The 23,030-nt window shown below is 39.9% G+C and overlaps 1 protein-coding gene across 1 annotated transcript in view; it reads left to right on the top strand.

Moving 5' to 3' along the window:
• The window catches only part of CPED1 (cadherin like and PC-esterase domain containing 1), a 306,881-nt gene that overhangs the window by 265,466 nt on the left and 18,385 nt on the right, over positions 1 to 23,030 (top strand). The window contains exons 16-21 of the mRNA XM_003407021.4: positions 230 to 347; positions 7,119 to 7,255; positions 16,174 to 16,394; positions 16,651 to 16,752; positions 17,157 to 17,244; positions 20,046 to 20,192. Coding sequence (XP_003407069.1) covers positions 230 to 347; positions 7,119 to 7,255; positions 16,174 to 16,394; positions 16,651 to 16,752; positions 17,157 to 17,244; positions 20,046 to 20,192 — 813 coding nt within the window. The remainder of the gene's footprint in view (positions 1 to 229; positions 348 to 7,118; positions 7,256 to 16,173; positions 16,395 to 16,650; positions 16,753 to 17,156; positions 17,245 to 20,045; positions 20,193 to 23,030) is intronic.

Here is a 23,030-nt window from a genome sequence, read left to right as displayed (position 1 = left end):
GTTATTAGCATTTATAGTGACCACTAATGCAAGAAGCTACTAATAGCACAATTATTGATAAGGCAAGACCCCAAGAAGGGTAAACAAGAATTGTCTCCTGTATCCATAAAAGTTATTGGGCACCAAAAATCTTATTTCTTAGATTATTATTAAATTTTTTCTTTAACATTTTATTACTATGGGTTCAGATTAATTACTATGGCTGCTAATTTCTATCATTTTAATGCAGGATTGTGGTTTGCTGATTCACCCAGAGGAGACCTGTGGGTTACGGCCTATTTCCTCTGACTACATTGAAACCATTTCACAGCCTGAACTAAAGATTTGTCCATCTGGGGACACAAAAGGTGACTATCAGTTGGGTATCACTTCTATAAATAAAATTCCTTTCCAATAGATAAGTGTATGCTTATTTAAACTACTTTTGTGCAAAATATCAAGGTAATACACTATTTTTCATCATAATTAAGAATTACAGCACATATAATTCAAATAAATGCATTGTCTTAATATTTGAAAGACTCTGATTATCAGCTGTTCTTCTCTTTGCCCTCCCTGTCTTTGCCTACTTAATCCACATTCATCCTACAGATCTCAGCTCAAAAGTCCCTTCCTCTGGAGAGCCTTCTTTGCTTCGCTGCCTAGTTTCCTTTATATTTTCAGAGCAGTCTGTACTTTTCTTCCATAACAATTACCATGTTTATTTAAACAAATAAGTAGTAATTAGTTGTTTAATGTCAGTCTGCCCAGTTGTTCAGTGTCACAGGGCAGGGAACACATATGTCTTGTTCACACTCTATCAATTCACTTAGCACCATAATTGTACATAAAAAAAAAAACAAAACAAAACATTGCCGTCGAGTTGAGTCTGACTCATAGTGACCCCGTAAGAAAGAACAGAGCTGCCCCACAAGTTTCCAAGGAGCGGCTGGTGGATTGGAACTACCAACCTTTTGGTTAGCAGCCAAGCTCTTAACCACTGTGCCACCAGGGCTCCATAATTGTACATAGTAGGCACATAATGGAGTCCGTGGGTGGTGCAAACGGTTAACACACTTGGCAACTAACTGAAAGGTTAAAGGTTCAAGTCTACCCAGAGGAGCTTCAGAAGAAATGTCTGGTAGTCTACTTCCAAAAAATCAACCACTGAAAACCCAGTTCTATGCTGCCACATGTGGGGTCGCCATGAACTGGAGTTGACTCCACGACAGTTGGTTACTGGTAGGTTCGCAATAAATACCTGTTGGCCTTGTGATACAAAGAACAGCAAAGAATACGAGTTCAGTTTTAAATCATTTTTTCTCATTTAAAAAAATGTTGAGGATGATCACTATATATTGAGATCAATAAAGGCTGGACTATTATGATGTCAAATTCAAACCACAGCTTTCAATCCCACCTACGACTTGAGCAGACCTGGAGTGGGATACTTCTGTGTCGCTCTCTTCCTTCTTTATTCCTCTCCTGCCTCAGCAGCCTTCCTTCAGTGGAGACTAGAGGGACAAGCCAAAGCTTGGACTCAAAATGCCTCCAAAGCACTTAGAGGAGCCCCAAGCATCTTCTCTGAGCTTCCGGGTTACCACTTTCCTCCTGACCCCAGGTCTCCCTTCATCCAGAAAGTCTGAGAAAACACTCAGGAGCTTTTCTACCCTCGCCGTGAACTTCACACCACAGCTTGACTAGGAAATGAGTTTCACAAATGGGCAGGGCAAATTGCAATTTGGCACGCACAGTTAACAAACACGGGCATATCCCTGTTCTTGAACATATGTTCTGAATAATAAATGACAGCCAGTGCATAGGGAGGGAGACAGCCAGTGCATAGGGAGGGATTAACCCATCATGGTGTGTCAGGTGGTGTGATCTGTGAGTCCCTGCTAAATGAGATACATACGCTTACATACAAAGGAGACACCAGTGTGTCCAGTCAGATATTTTTTATCGGATGACAATTTATGATAATCATAAAACAACTTAATTCTACTCCTCCTACTGAATTACTGAATTTTTTAATGGGTTGGGGTACTGAATTAAATCAAAAGTTCTTCAACAAAAAGTTCAAGGTATACTTCCTGGGATGCCTGAAGCAGCAGCAGCAGCTTCTTCCACCCGTTAAATTTGCCATAACTTATGTCGGGCCCTGTATGAAGCTGTCTCATGCCTGGTCCTTACTGGAGAGGCTGCCAAAGAACAGGGGCCAGGCTCTTGTCCGTGCTGTTTCCTGTGCCTAAAAGCCTTTTTTCCATCTGTGCTTAATTTCCCCCAGTGCAGTATCTTCCCCTCCGCAAAGCCTTTCTTCACCATCACCCTCCCTCAGTTTAGCTTCTCCTCTGTGCTCCCAAAGCATCCTGGGCACATGTCTAGAATAGAAAACCAGGTTAAGCCGTTGCCGTGGCACCGGTTCTGACTCACGGCAACCCCATACGTGTCCGGGTAGAACCGAGCTCCACAGGGTTTTCAATGAGTCACTTTTCAGAAGGAGATCTCCAGGGCTTTCTTCACAGGCACTTCTGGGCAGACTCAAAACTCCAGTCTTTCAGTTATTACCCGAGTGCACTAACCGTCTGCGCCATCCGGGGACTCCCTCTACCATAGCACACACCACAGTATGTTTAGAACGTATATTGACATATTTATCTCTTTCTCCGATGAGCGGCCTCCAGAGTAAAATGACTGCACCCTGGAAAGGGGGAGAAATGGCATAGGAGAACCCAGAGGGGTGAAGCCAGTAAACAGTAAAATATGTGTATATTTATTTCTTATGCAGTCACTTTTATTTTTTATGTTTTATAATGGAAAATATAGGAGTATATGTATGTACATTACAGCATACATGTATGAATGTCAGGGGTGTATGAGTAATACATTTTTACTGATGACTACCCCAGATTATATGTTTCTCTAAAGCATATGAGCCCATTGTTGCAGCCACTGTGTCAACGCATCTCATTTAGGGTCTTCCTCTTTTCCGCTGACCAAGCATGAGATCCTTCTCCAGGGACTGATCCCTCCTGACAACATGTCCAAAGTATGTAAGATGCACTTTCGCCATCCTCGCTTCTAAGGAGCATTCTGGTTTCCCCTACTCACCTTTGTACCTCCAATATCTAATATATGCTTAAAAAATTGTTGCTGATGGAATCCAGGCTTTCTGGAGCCATGGAGGCTGGATGAAACCCCAAAACTACTGCCCTAAGATAATCTTTAAATCTTAAGCCAAAAATGTACCCTGAAGTCTTCTTAAAACCAAACAATAACTTTGCTTAACTAGTAAAGAATGTCTACCTTGAGCATTATGCTCCTTTTAGATCCATCTATATGGGATCAGACTGACACAGCAACTGGGAAGATTTAGACAGGAAATTTAAGGAGCAGTGAGTTTATGTTAATGGGGGGGAACAACTCAGAAGAGGAGCATGAGAGTTGTTACACAACTTGAAGAGTGTAATCAGTGTCACTGAATTACACACGTAGAAATTGTTGAATTGATGTATGCTCTGCTGTGTACATTCTCAACAACAACAATAAAATAAAATATTAGAAAGAAAAAAATGGTTGCTGGACCAATACCCAAGCCCTCCTTCCTTCCACAGAAGACTGTGAGTAGCCAGGGTACAATCAAACAAAGCCGATTGCTCCAACCTTGAGATCTTTCAGGCCCAAAGACCCAAAGCCAATGAATGAGGTCAGCGACAGCATTTTCCAAGAGTGTATTTTTCACTAGTAGAGATGATTTCCTTCATGGCAGGACTCTTCTGGTGAAAGGGGTAAACAACACTGAAGGAAGTTTACTTAGAAGCTCTAGGCTTGGCTTTTAAGGCCAAACACACAGCCTAGTTTGAATATCTTATTTTAACAATGCATTCCAAAGTTATTTGGCAGAACTGGATCCTTTTTTTCACTTGCCAATATAATAATGGTCAAAATGTCGCTTTCGATAACACCAACTAATATACATTTGAATATCTGTATTTATATTCTTACATTGATTTCTAGCCTTTAGAAAATAATTAACTGTAAGACACAACCTGAGAATTAACTATGTTGCTTACAAAAGAAAACTAGTTCTAATTTGGAAGTAGTACAACCAGAATACCCCTTAAAAGGAAGGATGGCGAGACTGTGTCTTACATACTTTGGACTTGTTGTCAAGGGGGATCAGTCCCTGGAGACGGATCACATCCTCGGTAGAGTAGAGGGTCAGCGGAAAACAGGAAGACCCTCAATGAGATGGATTGACACAGTGGCTTCAACAATGGGCTCAAGCATAACAATGATAATGAGCAAGGCGCAGGACCGGGCAGTGTTTCGTTCTGTGGTACGTAGGGTCGCTGTGAGTCAGAACCATCATGATGGCACCTAAAAACAATATCAACAACTTGGATAAAGAAAGAAGAAATTTATATAGTGATTATTAAATGGGTATTAACTTTTAGGAAGATGGTTCAGATTGCATTTTATATGTAAACAATGAAAAGATTTTATCATACCTTTTATTCAACAAGGAAAATGCCAATTTATACTTTAATACTTATAATACTGTAAATATAGATACATAATACATTGTTCCCTTCTTAGATAAAAATTGCTTTATTTTATACATTATAGAACCAAGCATTTACAACATGGCTCTGAGTCACAGATTTAAACTTTTTTCCCCATTGTAGCATCCAATCTGATTCACTTAAATGGCTGAAGTCTAACTTGCAGTAAATATAAAGCTACAATTATAGATCAAATAGCTGCTCCCCAAAGCAGTCTCATTCCTCAAAATGCTATTCCTTAAAACATATGTCATCCTTTATTTCAGAAATCACAGCTTTGATTCCTTCAATGTTTAAATATATAACACAGAATTTACATTCCTTTTTTTGACAATTTTTGTTAATAGCTGGTATCATTTAAAATGTCCAGAAACCCCAATTATCTGCATCTACACAGATGCTTATTTCAAGCAGTATTACTGACTTTCAATAAGTAAAAGGCATTGTCAACCAATACAAAGAATATATAGCAGTATGAATCCCTGGGGCCATGTTTTCAAAGGGACCTACTCAGGCCTCCTTTTTGTGTGCATAGGATTCTGTGCCCACAAACTGATTGCACCCATGTTTGAATCATTGTGTGTGTAATTGGCCACTTGGCTCCTTAGCCTGAACAGCAAATGGCCAAGGAGGGATTCAACTGTGTGAGGTAGATATTATTATATCCATTTTATACTTAAGAAAATTGAGAGATTTAGTAATTTGCCCATGATCACACATGTACACTATTATGAATCAAAAACTGCTAAGCAGTGAGATTATACACCAAATCAGACACATTCCCTGCCCTCATGAAGCTTACAGTCTGCTGGAACTTTATAAAATGGATAACATGTTGTTGTTGTTGTGTGCTGTCCAATCAATTCCAACTCCTAGTGACCATATAGGACAGAGTAGAAATGCCCCATAGGGTTTCCTAGACTATAATCTTTATGGAAGCAGATTGCCACATCTTTCTCTTGCTGAGCAGCCGGTGGGTTCGAACCACCAACCTTTCAGTTAGCAGCAGAGTGCTTAACCATTGCGCCACCAGGGCTCCTTAAAATGGTTAACATAACAAATGTAATTAACGTCACTGAATTGTACATATAAAAATTGTTGAAATAGCAAAAGTTTTGTTATATACATACTTGTTGTTGTTGTTGTTGTTAATTACCATCAAGTTGATTCCAATTCATGGCCACCCTATGTGTGCAGAGTAGAACACTGCTCCATGGGGTTTTCAAGGCTCTGACCTTGCAGAAGCAGACTGCCAGGCCTGTCTTCTGAGAAGCCTCTGGATGGGTTCGAACTGCCAACCTTTAGGCTAGTAGTTGAGTACTTAACCATTTGCACCACCCAGGGACTCTTTTATATATATATATATATATATATATATATACATATACACTTAACACAACTAAAAAAAAGTAGCTAGGGATATTTAGCTCCTCAAAGTTTTGAAGGGAAAACATGACAGTAACATAAGCAAGACCTGTCAAGTGTAGCAGGTGATTGTCATAGACAGCAGCATGTTCTCCGCGAGGCAGGTAAATAAGCACTCCATATTTGTTCAAACAATGTGTTATGTTCCCACTCCATCTGACAAAGTGGACAAGGAAAAAACAAAAAACAATTCAACAAATTATTTCTTTACTTTTCTAATAAAGTATTAATGCATTCATGCACACTAACACCAGAAATGTTTTGAATACATGTTGTTATTTTTATCAATGAGAGAGGAAAGATCTTAAATTTATTTGAAGATATTCATTTATCTTATAAACATTTGCTAATATTGTGACCTAATTTTTGCCTGCCAATAACAACAGTGAATATAATATTGTGACTGTGCTAGGTCCTTTCAATACATTATTCCATTCAGTCCTCGTACCAACCCTATGAGAACAGTACACACCTCATCTAACAGATAATTAAATTAAGGCCACAAAGCTAGAAAGAGGAAGAGAGATTCAAACCAAAAAGGGTACCAATCAAAAATAATGAAAACTAGTCTTCAAAATAATAAATGATCAGATAATTCAAGTCATTTTCTTAGATCTTGAATCTCTTGAGAGCAGGGAATATATATCTGTTCTTTGATTTTTAACCTAAGCAAGGGTTAGGCCAATAAACATTAGGACCAACTGCTTATATTCAGTGGTTCCCAGTCTACCTGTGGTCCTATTGAAGTGCCTCATGTGCTGTTTGAAAATAAGTAATAATTGGGTAGTTTATGGTCACTTAATTTATTTGTAAGTATATGGTCGCTATGAGCTGCAATGGACTCGACTGTAAGGGGTTTGGTTTTTGGTTTTTATATTGTTCCAAGGATATTTTTATAAGTATATGGCTTCAAGGATCAGAACTCACTTGATATCAGCGTGAACTGTGTTATTACAGAACGTAAGTGCATGTTGCTATTCTACTTGGTTGGCAGCAGGCCATGCATTGCTCCACTGGGCTTATAGATAAGAATGGTCTCCTCACTGTGATTTCCATAATGGTGTGCTATAGCTGAATTCTAAATTGACTTGCAAACAATTATTCCACCAGCAGAAACTGAACCTTACAAATATTTTGCCTTTGTTCCAGGACAATGGATTGTGCCTTGCCTTACTTGTTCAGATAACAGGACCTGTGACTGGAGAGAAATAACCTGGCAACCCTACAACTGCCAATATGGTACCCTGATGAAGCCTCAACTTCAGCAGTGCCTGAGAGGAAGAAAGGTAGGTTATGGAACAAGTCGGGGAAGACTTTGATGTATGCCACCTGCAGCACCAAATGCCAGACAGTTATATCTACTAGGCCAATTTCTGCTCTCTGGCTCCATAGAGGACAACTAAACGCATGCAATTTGGCTTTCCGAATCACATATAGATATTACCATAGAAGGGCTTAGCAATTCTTGCTCAAAATATTCAATGATTTCCAAATTGAGTCTCTTTGCCAGATGGAGGATATTAAAGTCATGGTCTGCGCTGACCCAATTCCATACTGTTTTCTCAGCACAAATATGTGGGAGCTTGCCACGCCAACTGACAGTTGGCAGTTCAGAGCAGCTGGGCTCGTTGACTACAGCTTCAGCAGGCACTGCTGGCAGAACAGGCTCAGCACACGAATCCACACATCCCTGCATGCAAGACTCACTTCTTCTAGAGCTGACCAAGTGCATGGCATTGTTTTCACACTAATCTTCCTGATCTTCTTTCACATCCTGGGCAGGTCTCGCATGGACCTCACTAGACTGGCTTTCCCCTTAGTGAGGCTTCTAAGCTGATTTCTTGGACATGCAGTGTCTTCTTGCTAGGCTTGCCCTGACTAGGTAGAGTCCAGCAGAGCTCTTGGACGGACGCAATGGGCAGTAGACTGAGATGCTTGGTTAACATGAAGTAAGTAACCCTTATCCAGATTTTATTCTTATATGAGATGCATGTTTCCTTGTAAACTGCTTGTAAGCTCTCATACATAGACAAGACCGATTTTAAAACTGGTTGCAAAAATAACAACAAAAAGCTCTAGTAAGGACTGAATGCATGATGTTTTTGCTAGTAGCAAGCAGTTTATGAAGAATGACAGGGGCTGAGGGGTTGAGGGGCAGCGCCCTTTTCAGGACCGAAAAGACAGTTGTAACTCTAAAGATAAGGCAGCAGTATTAGTTGCTTTAAAAAAAAAAATGGAAGAGAAGAAAACAAACATTTAGAAACATATGTTGCTCTCAATATTATTCACTGAGCATCGATTCTGTGCACGGAACTGTGCTGCTGATCCTTACTCCTGAAGTTACCCTAGACTGTAAGCTTCATGAGGGCAGGGAATGTGTCTGATTCGCTGTATAATCTCCCCATTTCACACAGTTTCTAATATATAATAGACACTTAATAAATATTTGTTGTGTAAATAAATAAATGAAAATCTTGTTTATTCCTAATCACAACTCTATGACGTAGATATTATGATATCCATTTCCTCCTACTTAATGAAAACTAAAGATCAGAGAGATTGAGTAATTCACCCCTAATCACACATGAGTGGCAACCGTTCAGGCATTTTTGACCACCAACGTGGACAATCAAACCTTGATATTCTAGAAACAAAGGATTGGAAGCAATGAAAATATTTGTTGCCATAACAGTCCAGCCTTTTCTAAACTCTTTCAGAGTACCATTCTGACCTCAGAATGATAAATTCTAAGACGTGTCATAGTCTAAGGAGTGATCAGGAAAATTCTAAGATGGTGTCATAGTCTATTAATCTGACAGGCAATAGATGTTAAGTTCAACACTAAATTCCATGGTTTTGGATAGGACACGTATTGTTTCTCAGGCTTGTTTTCCTCATACGTAAAACAATAAGAAGCATACATGATCTAACTGTATACTTTAGGCTAACCCACCTTGTAAAAAGCTAATAGCTTTTGCTCTTTTTTGCTAATTTCAAAGCTAATAATTAACAACTCTACAAATGATGGGTAAGAAAAGGGAAGATTCTTTTGCCTGTTAGCAATTGAGATATGATCTTGCTAAATCTGAAAATAAAGGTCTATGTTCAGATTGGTGACTCCCAGTTTAACCAAGAAGAATTAATTATCTTAGTTCTCCGCACCCCCACCCTCCAGTCCAGAGGCCTCCTTCAGGCCTGCGTGCCCGGAAACTCAAATTTGCCAGCACACTGGCAGTGGTCTTACAGGGTCTCATTTCTTAACCAGAATGCTAACTTATTCTATAAGCAACAGGGAAGCATTTTAGCAGAAGAGTGGCGCAACCAGAATAGAAAGATCATTCTACAGCTATATATCATTCTACTGCCTGGGGGAAGAGGAAACGGATGCTAAAGAGGCGAGGCTGTTTAACGGGAAAATTCCAACACGTAACATTGAAAGAGCCAAGGAAGTGATTGCATAAGCACAGAACAATTCCACCCGTGTACTAACTAACGCATACATACAAACAGGTTTCTTTTTGCAGTTGTTAGGTGCCATGAAGACGATTTTGTCTCATAGCAATTCCGTAGAGTAGAACCACCCCATAGGGCTCCTAGGCTGTTATTGTTAGGGAAGCAGATCCCCAGGTCTTTCTCCTGTGAAACTGCTGGGTGGTTTCCAACCTTCAACCATTTGGTTAGCAGCCAGGTGCTTAACCATCACACCACCAGGGCTCCTTACAAACATACTTAGATACTGAGAAAGCATCTGGAAGTAACAAACAGTTAAGAGTGTTTACATTTTTATTTCCCAAAAGAATCTACTGTGAGAGTCCTGTCGATCAAGACTAGTGCTGTCTTTGATTTTCCTCTCACTTGAGGGAACACAGAGTCCCTGGGTGGTAAAAAAAAAAAAAAAAAAAGTGCAAATGGGTAAACTGCTCAGCTTCTAATCAAAAGGTTGGAGGTTCAAGTTCACCCACAGGTACCTCATAAGAAAGGCCTGGCTATCTACTTCTGAAAAATCACCCATTTAGAACCCTGTGCAGCAGAGTTCTACTCGGACACAGGTGGAGTCACTATGAGTCTGAGTCAACTCGATAGCAACTTGTTTTTGGAGGGAACAGAAGACGATGTGGTGCTGGTAGAGGAGGCCGGAACCAAGCATGTGAAAAGTGCATCAGGGATGATGTCTAGTTTCTCACTTTTCAATGTGTTCCAGTTTACCCACCTTGGGTGGCATAAGTGGGTACATACCTGTATGTATAATTTCCAGTGGTATAGTAGCCTTACTAACTGGAAGATTCTCAGTTAATTATGAAAAACTCAGATTTTTAACAGGGAGAACCCAAAAGCTTTGATGTGGCTAGGAATAAGTATTGCAAATATGTTATGCTACAAAAGACAGAACTTTAATTTTAAATCCCAATCAAGGCAAGCTTCAGCTTTTGGGAGGCTGATGTTGTGTTATCTTTCTCCAAAGAATCAAATTAAAACGCAACAGAATTTGGCCGGGCCTATGAGAGTTGTTGGAAAGTTAGAGCTTTGAGTAGCATTTTCCTTTCTTTAAAATCTTCATGTAGTCATTTCTCTCTGTTAAATTTCCTTATGCTGTTATTCTGACCTTCTTCATCTTTTCACTACTATTTTTACATTGATGAATGCAAGACTACCCTTGGAAATACAGCCCAGGGAAGGAGCAAGACACAAATCAGTTAAGATTTGACAAAGCATTCAAATTTCCTATAACTTTTACCAGGGATTTCATTGCACTCAATGGTGTGTGAGCGGGACCATACTTTCTAAATAAAAAAATAAAAAGTCCGACTCATGATGACCCTATGTGTGTCAGAGTAGAGCTGTGCGCCATATAGTTTTCAGTGGCTGACTTTTAGCCTCTGGGTGGACTCAAACCTCAAACCTTCAACCTTTAGGCTACCAGCTGAGCATGTTAGCCATCTGCACTACTCAGGGGCTTCGTACTTAATACAGCTTCACATAACATTAGTTATATCCCTTCACTTCAGCAACATGAGCAGGAGGCTGATCTCTAGGAGGAAGATGGAACTCTGAGCATTCATAGTGGCCATTCACATGCCAAACTTGTTTTTATGGAGGGCAGGGAAATTTGGGATCCCTTTTTTGAAATCTAGCCCCCCAAAAAAAAAAAAAACACCCAGTGCCGTCGAGGGGATTCTGACTCATAGCGACCATATAGAACAGAGTAGAACTGCCCCATAGAGTTTCCAAGGAGCACCTGGTGGATTCGAACTGCTGACCATTTGGTTAGCAGCCGTAGCACTTAACCACTATGCCAAATTTATCCAAATATGAGTTATTTTATGTAGACGTTTTTGTGATTGGGTATGTACAATTGTATTCTATCAAAGCAAGATTCAATTGAAAACCAAAATAAACTGTTTTCAGTTATACTCTTACACATTTCTTTAGATAGATACCCACCTTCTACTTAATAAACCAAATGGATCATTTGTAAGCATTTTTGAAAACATAACGTATAACATATAATCACAATGAAATAGGTAGGACATAGTTTACAAACATGATAATCAAATCTGCAACTGAAAATGCTTTGGAGCCTGATCCAACTAAGTTAAACAAGTACTTGTTTTGTTTGCCAGTTGAAAACATAGCTCAGAATTTAAGCCAGTAATAAAATAGCTTAGAGAAGAGTGCAATTAAGAACAGGAAATATAAAAAGGCAGTATTTTCTGAAAGTACTTAAACGTCAGCTGTTAAAACAGGAAATGTAACTTAAATTTTTAAGTAATGTTTTCAAGTTAAGTACTGTCTTGGACTTCAAGGTGTTTAAATTTTGAAGTGTGGCTAATTTATAATAATATGTTCTGACTAATATGTGAATTCCATTATGATTACACAATTCATTGTTGCCTGTCAGTTTCACTCTATGGGGGTGGATAAAAAGAAAGGAGTGTACCCCACTCTCACCAGGAAAGGAGAACTTACCCAGAATGCCCTCTTTCACCATTAAATAAATACAATTATGATCCAGAAGGAATGGCCATATAGACAATTTTATTCCAAGCAACTAGAAGATGTATGTCTAAATGATTTTGTCTAGTTTCTTGCTTTCCTTTTTTACTAAATTTCATGTGTTTGAGAGCAATTTGCCTAAATACAATCTTGCATTTGTTTTTGACCCAAAAGAGCAATTTGGTTGTACATCTATAACCAATCTCATTAAAATACATCATTGGAAAACATGCAAGATTTTCATCACGCCTTAAGTATCTGTAGCCATATGATCAGTCTCAGCTTCCTATTAGGATTGAGCCACCCTTTGCCTCATTTTGAAATGGGTATGCATCTTGTGAGAGCAGGGGTTCTCAATCTCGGGGTTCATCAGAATCACTGTGGAGCTTTCTAATCACGTGGGCTATGCTTGGCCTTGACCCAGACCTAATGAATAAGAATTTCCTCCTCACCTCACTTTCATTTCCTTTATTTCCCAATGTCAGAGCTCTCCAGCAGGCTGGCATTACCTAGATTAATGGACAAGTAACTCCTATGTGAGTTTCCCTGTTGGAAAGTTCCAGTGGGTTCCTGTTAGCTGGTTGGAATCTCGCGTTGGATCTACCCACACTGTTCATATTTCTATGGATATTGAAGATAGACCTAAGCAGGAGGAAAGAAAAACAAGGAAATGACAAAAAGTTTTATTTTCTCTCTATGTTCTACACACACCCAGTTATTGCCCAGCCTTACCAGATCAGAAGAACCAGAGAGCTAACAAGCTCCAGACACTTCACTGCCTCTGCATTGACTCAGATAGCGCTCAAGGCTTCTCTTTGTGTTGTTTTATAACTTGTTCTATTAAATAGGTCCTTGTTTCTTTTGGTAACTCTGGAGAAAAGAGGTTATAGAGTGAAATATATATGTGTCTATGCATTATATCATTGTTCATCCCCTTTATTCATAATAAAATAAAGTGGAATGAAAATCATTTCATTGTATATTTACATCAAAAATTCCCCCGAAGTCTTGGTTGCACTTTCACCAGTAAAATATATTCCTTGCTATTATTTGTCTCAGAGAACCAACTTCCCTAAGAATACAAATCCATTTATGTATCATGTGGATTATAAAGGTAGCCTTTCATATATTCCCCACTTTGGCTAACTTACAGGTAGAAAAATCTGAACTTAGGAGTTAATTTTTCCTCAGGAAAACTTAGCATATAGGAGAATGTGGTAGAGACTGGCCAACTGTTCATCAAACTCACTCTTTCTTTCTTCTGGCACACAGCTTAACACAATTCTCAAATCTCCCTTGATTTTAGGTGTGTGGCCATGTGACTGGGTTCTAGCCAATGGAAGGTGAATGATAGGGGTGTGCCCACTTCCAGGTCAGGCGCACAGAAAGCCTGGAAGCTTCTTACTCTTTCCTCCAGCTGGATATCAATGACTAGGAAGTCCTTGGAGACCATTATGGAAGAAGGCACAGGGCTGTCAGCCTGGGACCCGGATTGACTTCCTTGCCTCTGTCCCCACACATGCACCTGCCTGAAACCACCTTGAACTGTTTACCTGAGGGAGAAATAAACTTTCATTTTGTTTGAGCCATTATACATTTTTTGACTCTATGGGTTATAGCACTTAGCCTGTCCCAACTAATACAAGGACTGTGGTGTTGAAAATTGGAGATGAGATTAAGATAATTAAACCATTATGTAGCTCTATTTTTTTAATAAGCTCCAAGCTTTAGTAAAGCCTAGAAACATGATGATTCTAAGTCTGTTGGTCTATGACAGTATGAAAAAGATTGGGAAAAATACCTTTGGTTCACACTGTGTGCAGTCTCAGGAACAGAACAAATGCAAAACTCTTCCAAATACATCTTTGCCTCCAGCTGATGAGCTGAGACCCAGCTTTACATGACACATCCCAAGCACAGATGTTTCTGCTTCTCTCCAGAGCCCACCTCAATGGAGCATGCTCACCTCACCACATCACAGGACCAGATGCGAGACACTACATAGGAAAATGGAATTCAACCTTTGGAATAAAGTTGCTACAGGAAACCAAAACATAATTAGCATCATTACTCTGATAATATTGAACCAATGCTTAGTCCTGAATCTCTTAAATCATTGTTCTACATAAATAGAAACAAAGTTTATGTAAGTCTACATCAAGGACCCTGATGGCACAGTGGTTAAGCATCTGGCTGCTAACCAAAAGGTTGGCAGTTCAAACCCACCAGCCACTCCACGAGGAAAAAGATGTGGCAATTTGCTTCTATAAAGATTACAGCCTTGGAAAGTCTATGGAGCAGTTCTACTCTGTTCTATAGGGTCTCTATGAGTTCGATTCAACAGCAGTGGGTTTTGGTTTTAAGTTTAAGACCCTTTGACTTTCAAGTCAATAAATATTTTTTAAAGTGCATGCAAGGTATTATGGGGGAAACTGAAATGAATTAGAAATTGACCTTCGCCTCAAATATCTCCTGATAGTGTATGAGAGAAAAGACACAGACACAGAGAGCTGTAATTTCATGTAGATTTTGATGAAATCCATAGTTGAAGTAAAAATGTAATGAAATCACAGAGGACAGGGAAGGCCATTCTGACTAGGAGCCTTGGGTGAGAGCTGCTGGGAGAGGTGGCTTTTGTGCTGAGTCTGGAGGTCATGCTACATTTAGGCTGGTAAGGTTGCACAGGGAGGAGCTTTCAGGGCAGAAAGATTAGCACAAGGAGAAACAGATGTTATGGAGTACAAATCACAGTGAGTGAAAATGCAGAAGTCTGGCACGGCTACATGAGCCACTGACCCCGTACTTGGACTCAAAGGACCTGGGTTTGAATCCTGTGTCCCCATTTACTATATTTATGAGCTCGGTCTCCCTGAGCCCAAATTCCTCACCTGAGAAACAGAGATAACGATTCAAACCTCACAATACTGTCACAGACCAACGGACTTAGAATCTATCATGTTCCCAGGCTTTACTAAAACTTGGAGCTTGTTTTTTAAAAATAGAGCTATATAATGGTTTAATTATCTTAATTCCTTTTCCAATTTTCAACGCCATAGTCCCTGTATTAGTTGGGACAGGCTAAGTGCTATAACCCATACAGTCAAAAATGTATAATGGCTCAAACACAATTAAAACTTATTTCTCCCTCAGGTAAACAGTTCAAGTGGAAGTGAGTATCCTGGGTGACATCTTCACCCAGTAAAGCCTGAAACTCAATAATAATTCAGTAAATGTTAGCTGAGCCTCCGTAGTTTAGACCTAATTCTCTAGGAAATAGGGAGCCGATAAAGTTTTTGAGTATACAAATCAGAAGACCAGAGCTGGGCATTTGGACAATTATTCCAGAAATACTCTATATAGAATGAATTAGAGGGCACACATTATGCAGGAAGGAAACCCCATTAGGACAATATTATAATAGCCCATCTTTCAGGCAATGAGAGCATGAAGCAGGGGTGTGGTGATGAGAATAGAAAGGAGGTGATGAGAGTCAGAGACTTAGTTGGATGGAAAATGGCACTGGGATATGCCCTGGGACATGAACTGCCGTTCAGCAAATCAGGGTCTGGTCCTGTGGCTCTTTTCTCAAGTAGCGATACTCTTTCTATAGAGCTACCTAACCCCTGTGGAGTCCCAGTTTCCTCATCTCTGTAATACAGAGGTTGGACTAAAAAAATCTCTGAGTACTCCTACAACATCAGAAAACTTCACATCTGTACCACAAACCAAAAGCCGACTCGTAGCAACCCTACAGGACAGAGCAGAACTTCCCCGGAGGGTTCCGAGGCTGTAATCTTTACTTCTCCCAGGGAGCAGCTGGTAGGTTCCAACTGCTGACCTTTTAGTTAGCAGCCAAGCACCTAACCACTGCACCACCAGGGCTCCTTCCTCACATCTACATGAATCAATAAAATGTGTAGGCTGATTAGATGAGAAAGTAAAGAGAATGATAGCAAGAAATCAAAAATAACATGGCGCAAAAAAGCTTTAAACCTGAGTAAGTGGACCGGTAGATAATGTCATTGCTAGGAACGAAAAAGAGAGGAAAATGAATAGATGTGGGAAGGAATATGATGAGTGTAATTTCTAACAGTTTGACGGGCTGTCTTTCAAACAATTAGACAAGTGTTTTATGAGTATTAAAAACATTGGTTACTTTAGATTATCTCCAATACTATGCAATGACAACAAATTTTTCTTTAATTTATAGATTCTTTTCATTGGAGACTCAACCAACAGGGGGATAATGTACTATCTGATTGAAAGACTGAATGAAACTCTGCAGGAATGGCAGAAGGTGCATGGCATTAAATTCTATCACAACATCAACGGTGGGAAGACTTTGATCAGTTATTCCTACTATCCCCAGTTCTGGAGAAGCCCTTCATTGAGGCCGACGTTTGAAAAAGCACTTGAACTTCTCTTGCAAAGGTACAACGGAACTATGATGAATGGCACAATGCCAAAACGTACTGATGTTTTACTAGCAGTCATAATTGCTCACTGTATATCAAATGTGCTGAAAAGCTTAGATACCAGGTAATGTGGCTGAAAATGAGCTGGAAATGACAAAGAGGTCCTGTGATCAGGAGGCCAGATATGGTTCAATGAAATGTGAGGCAATGCTGTTAAGATGTTTACCATCTGTGTTAAGACAACATGTGCTGTTTTTCTTTCTGGATTTCAGATCACGTCCGCTGGAGAATACTGGCCAGACTGTGTTAGTTGTTGGTGGTGTTCAGTGGCTTAATTCCAATCACCTGCAAATTATTCACAAGGTTTTGAAGAGGTAATTTTCTGTAACAATAATTGTCATTAGTCTTCCAGGTCAAAAAAAAAAAGGTACTATTGATGTGACTGAATTTTATCAAGACTTTATAGAAAGAGCAATTTGTAATTTGAATTAAGCATCTAAAGCCTAGTTGAAAATATTTGAAATACTTTAATATCCAATCACAGTATGATTCATTAGTACCCAAATTTACATTTACAACAGATCAAACATGTCCACTGACACATGAAAACATTGTTTAGGAAAAAAAAAAAAAACTAATATGCATCAAGCCTATAAAATGAAAGTTCAGTTCTATATGCCAACTATCATATTCTAAAAGAATTCCACCATATTTGTTTGTGTAAATCTAGAAGTGTAATATAAGTTTATAACTTTAGAATTCTGATTGTTTTACCCAGGGAAAATTTACCCAATATCCTGGTGATCATCAAAACACTGGGAATTGGATTTCATCTACCAGTGGACGGAGTACATTTTTTAAATCAGGTAAACCCATTTCCTCTGGGATGTTTGAACTATGTGGTTCCTATAAGGACCTCTGCTGGTGTCTGAAAAAGGACCTAAAACGTACTCTGATAATATTCAGTAAGCTTCAAACAAATCAAATGAGATAATATGCTTAAGGATTGTGATTTCAACTCAATACTTATTCCTGGGTCAAGGGGACCATAGCCAAGAAATATGTTGTAAATAATGTATTGAGTTCATAAAAAGAATAAAGGGGGTGTCAAAGTATAAAAAATAAAAAAAAGAACTGAAGGGAATACAAGAGAGATTATGCTTTGAGTATCCCCTTCCCCACCTACGTTTTATATAACTTTAAAGGCTATATACTGAAGCAAAACCAAAGCCATTGCCATCAAATCAATTCTGACTCAGCTATCCTATAGGACAGAGCGTAACTGCCCCATGGGGCTTCCAAGGCTGTAGTCTTTAATAAGTAGACTGCTGTATCTTTCTCCTGCAGAGGAGCTTTTGTTAGCAGCCAAGTGCTTAACCACTGTGCCACCAGGGCTCATTAAAGGCTGTATAAAAAAGCTTTAATTCCTTAAGGTCCATACAGAAACCACAAAAGAAACTGTCGATATCAATGAGTCTTTTGGGAAAGAGTCGTCTTTTTGAAGATGGTATCTCACTGGTTGCTTTACAAATATCATCTTTGAAGCTGTACCATTAATTTTTCCTCTGGTTGGATATTTAGAAATGAAGGGAGTTAGGGACCTCTGACCGGTTCTTGTAGGAGATAGTAAATTAGTCTCAGAACTGAGTGGAAGTCTCAGCAAAGAAGAGAAAGACAACACCTGTAGGTAAGAGAACCAGCTGCTCTGGCTGATCAAGGAGGGTTGATGGGCAGCCTGGGTTTACGTGCAATTGCAAGTCTGATGGCAGTACTGGGAATTGGAGAGATGGGGGCTGGCCTTTTAATACACAGTCAGGGCGAGATTTAGTTTTGTATCAGCTTTAGGTGCTCCTAGCTTTCCCCAGCACAAATGACATGTTTTCCCCTCCTTTCTGGAACTTTTCCTGCCAGGACCCCAGATCTGTGATGCAAAAGCAGGAGAACTGGTAGACAGTGGCTAAAGCAAAGCCTCAAAATTCAGCCTTTTGGGGTCAGGAGGGGGTAAGGTAATTTAAAACGCATTAAGGCATGTAACACCTGGGGTAGCTAAAGGACTTGAGACTATTGGGGATTAGAAGAAGAGACTTTTGATAATTTTTCTATGGGGTCTGAATTGAATCCCCTTCAGTGTTATTTGAAGGCTGCAGAGAAGACTCCAACAATTTCATAATGACTCTTTGGTAGCTCCACCATGCTCCTTTGAATGCCGCTCCTTGCAGTAACTGGACTACTTGTGATTCCTACTTATACTTAGGTTACTAACACAGAATCGATGCCTTTCAGCAGATAGCAAACATTTTTTCATCACATATGTATGGCGGACACTGTGTCGAACACTGTACCTTCCACCAGGGCATTGATGGTACTCGTCAGTCTTTTCAAACTGAGCGAAGACAAAAGGAGGGAATAAGAGGAGGGGGAAAATTGAAAGAAAAGGATGACAGAAAGTGAAGGCAGAAAATCTGGACTCTTCATCATATGCTTGCTCAGCCTTTCAAGACTTGGCCTCTGCCTTCCTCTGTAGATTCATCCCATGCCACCAGCACACATGTGCTCACGCACACATACACGTACAACACTGCTGAGCATGTTTCAGTTTCTGAAATGTGCAATGTTGCTCTCGGTCACCTCCAGGTCTTTGAAATCACTGTTCTCTTTTTTGGAATCCACTCTCCTACCAGCCCTTCACCTGCGTATCTGCCAGTCATCCGTCACTTGTCAGTTCAAATGCCATTTTCTCTGGGAAGACTTTCTTGACTCACTAGACGAGGTTGGCTATTCCTGCCATGAGCTGCTGTCATGGTGCCCAGTGTCCTCGCTCACTGCACTCAGTACCAGAGTGAGCAATGCAGACCCCCACCCTTGCTCTCACAGAGATTACAGCCTAGCAGGGAGATGAACAACAATGGCCATTGCCTTAGACGTGGTGGGAGTTGGGAAAGCGAACAGAGAGGAAATGAATGTGATCCAAAAGGGCAGCCACTGGAGCCTTCAGACAATTCTCTTGCACCCCACAGCACACTCCCCTTCTCACCTTCCCATCCCCATTGTCTGGCAAACCTCCCAAAACTCTGCTCTTGAACCCCTCTTGAAGCCTCACTGTCCAGCTGTCCCCCTGCCCCTGGTAGAGCTACGCCGTATCTACTGGCCCAGAGCCTGGTATAGGATTTACTAAATGTTTATGTATCTGTTTCTCCTATTCACATGCAATGTGTTAAGAGTGGGTACCCTGATTTACCCATCCTTGTATTCCTGTCCCTCAGCCCAGAGCCTAAGCACTGTGCTAGTTATGCAGATGTTAATTAATATTCAAATATTAATGGACATGAATCCAAATAGATGGAAGTAGCATCTGTGGGTTTCAAACCTTGGTTTTTAAATTGAGAATGTTAGGTTTTTTGATGGGTCTTTGTGGACAGTAAACCTAACTACTTTTCATGGGAGGCAAAGCTTAAAACTGTATGTCACTGAAAATATTTATATGTTGCTGTTTTATATGTACATAAATATTTACATTTTGAGTAAAAAAATTAGAACATTTTTTAAGAAGTTCATGTGAAATTATTTATCTTACAATATGACCAATCTCTCTTAAAAACATGTCTGCCTGAGTTAGTAAACAATCCACTGTTAATAAAAATTCTCATTCTTCTGCTTTAAAATACAGAGTGAAGTACAGAACTTGTGGAAAGAAAATGTGATAATTCTGGATGCTGCAAAAAAGTATGGCTATGAAGTGGTTGATACTTTCACTATAACAATGGGGCGATACAAAGAGTTTCTGCAGGGAAAGTGTGGATGTCATTTCCATGAGGTACTTACACTGGCTCTCTGGTTTTTGTAGCTTTTAATTTTTTAAATTTCTCCTTGTGCCTTTAATTGCATCGTCAGTCTTATTTTGCATGAGAAAGCTATATCAAGAAGATATTAAATGATGTATTCATCATCACTCAGCCAAAGTATGTATTAATCACAACAGTATTGACGTTGTTAGTTGCCTTCTAGTTGGCCTGGGCTCACGGCAACCTTATGTATAACAGAATGAAACATTGCCTGGTCCTGCTCCATCTTCATGATTGTTAATATGAGTTATGGATTGAATTCTGTCCCTCAAAAATGTGTGTTATCTTGGCTAGGCCATAATGCCCAGCATTGTGTGACTGTCCACCATTTTGTCATCTGATGTGATTTTCCCTGTGTTGTAAATCCAACCTCTATGATATTAATGAGGCAGGATTCGAGGCAGTTATGTTAATACGGCAAGACTCAATCTACAAGATTAGGTTCTATCTTGAGTCAAACTCTTTTGAGGTACAAAAGAGAGAAGCAAGCAGAGAGACAGGAGAACCCCATACCACCAAGAAAGTAGTGCCAAAAGCAGAGTGCGTCCTTTGGACCCAGGATTCCTGTGCTGAGAAGGTCCTAGACCAGGGAGAAATTAATTTCAAGGAGAGAGAGAGACTTCCTCCTGGAGCTGATGCCCTGAATTCGGACTTCTAGCCCACTAGACTGAGAGAATAAACTTCTGTTTGTCGAAGCCATCCACTTATAGTATTTCTGTTGTAGCAGCACTAGATAACTAAGACAATATGTTTGAGTCCATTGTTTCAGATATTGCGTCAATCCACCTCACCAAATTCCTCCCTTAACTTTCAGCGGCCCTTCACTTTACCAAATATGATGTCCTTTTCTAGCGATTTGTCTTTCGTGATATGTTCAAAGTAACCAAGCTTAAGTTTTGCCATCATCACTTCTAAGGAACATTCCAAGAAGAAAAGCCTAGTGATCTACTTCCAAAAATTAGCCAATAAAAACCTTATGGAATCACAATAGGCGATACAAAATGAGTGTTAAAAAAAAAAATTAGTGTCTATTTAGACACTTCAAAACTAGGATAAAATGTCTCCCTTGAGCATTGTGCTCTTTTCAGATCTATATGACAATAAATTGACAACAGAAACTCAGAAGATTAGACTGGAAACTTAGGGGGCAATAAGTTATGTTAATGAGGGAGGAACAACTCAGAAAAGGAGGGTGAGAACAGTTGCACAACACAAAGAATGTAATCAATGGCACTAAACTGTATATTCAGAAATTGTTGAATGGGTGTATGTTTTGCTATGTATATTCTCAACAACAAAAAAGTAAAATAAATTATGAAAAACAAAAACAAAATAACTAGGATCACTGGTCAGTACCAATAGGAAGATGGGAAGCTGGAGAGTACATGCCTTCTTTAATAGATCCCAAGACTCCCTGAGGGAAACTGCAGCAAAGAACTTGCCAGACTTCTTCAGTTGAGGCAGCTTTACAATCAAGTCAATTTAATGTGCAAAACAAATGAATGACAGTCCTCCATTGGTTTTTTTCAAAGCATAACAGGAGGGCCTGTGTTTGAATAGGGGTTTCCCCGCAATGGTGAAAATGGTTTTGTTTATAACCAGTAATTAAATAGGCTAAACTGATAAGGGAGCCCTGGTGGTGCAGTGCTTAAGAGCTATGACCTCTAACCAAAAAGTTGATGGTTCGAATCTACCAGCTGCTCCTTGGAAACCCTATGGTGCAGTTCTACTCTGTCCTACAGGGTTGCTATAAGTTGAAATCAACTCAATGACAACAGGTTTGGTTTGTTTTTTTTAACTGGTAAGGTGATAGCAGAAAACAATTTTATTCTTTTTCCTACTATCTTTTCAAACCCCTCTGTGGTTTATTCCTTCCTTACCTCTTGAACAAAATCTTGTATAGGTCCCATAACTTTAAAATCCACTTCCAGATAATAAAAGTACTACGATTACTTTTGGATATAAGAAGAGAACTACTTCAGTACCGTAATTGCCCAGTCCTATGTCATAACCAAGTAAGTCATTGCTTTCCACTAGCTCAGGCCTGACTCAGACTCAAAAGCCGGAAGTAGGGGAGAGGATGCAGGGGACTTCTTCCCTGTTTCTTCATCTTGCTTTACTTCCCTTCCTCCACCTCCTTCTGCATTGGTTCGAGGTAAGGAGGAGGCGTTAAAGACATGCACAAGTGTAATCCAGAGATGTGCTCTCTGGATATAGAATGCTAATTCTTTCTTTTTTAGGGTGCTTCTGTGGACACCCCACTTGAGCCCTCTTGCTACACCTCCCTTGATAGAGGCAACATCTTTCTTATAGCTGGATTTCTTTCTTGGTCCCTTGGCATCCAGCTGTCTACCCCTCTGTTGGGAGCCACATTGCCCCTCCAGGCACCTTCTTGGAAAATAGGCATATAGCTCTGGGCTTGCTGTACTCAATTGCCCACATTTGGCCCACAATAAACACTCATACATCTTTGCTCTGCCATTGCTGGAAATACAGTTAGGGCTGTCTCACTCTCTCGCTGTCTTTCACTTTCTCTCTCTTACTCTCATTCTTTCACTCTCTCTGCTGCCTTTTACATTATGCATAGCCACAGTGTTTCATACCAGTTTTTATGCTCCCAAAACCCCAAATGGTACATGTCCAGCTCTCCTAGTTGGTCTCTGGAAGCCCCCTCTCACTAGGCTTAAAGCAAGGGTAAAGCAACTCCCCAAGGGGGAGGAAGACGACAGAATATTTGGAAAATTTCTCACATAGAAATCCTCCCTTTTTCTTCCTCTTTGTCTCCCAACTTTTTTGACGAGACAAGGGTT

This window comes from Loxodonta africana, chromosome 8, assembly GCF_030014295.1.
Source record: "Loxodonta africana isolate mLoxAfr1 chromosome 8, mLoxAfr1.hap2, whole genome shotgun sequence".
Taxonomy (NCBI): Eukaryota; Metazoa; Chordata; class Mammalia; order Proboscidea; family Elephantidae; genus Loxodonta; species Loxodonta africana.
The sequence above is the reverse complement of the archived record's forward strand: the minus strand, read 5'-3'. Positions and strand labels throughout refer to the sequence as shown.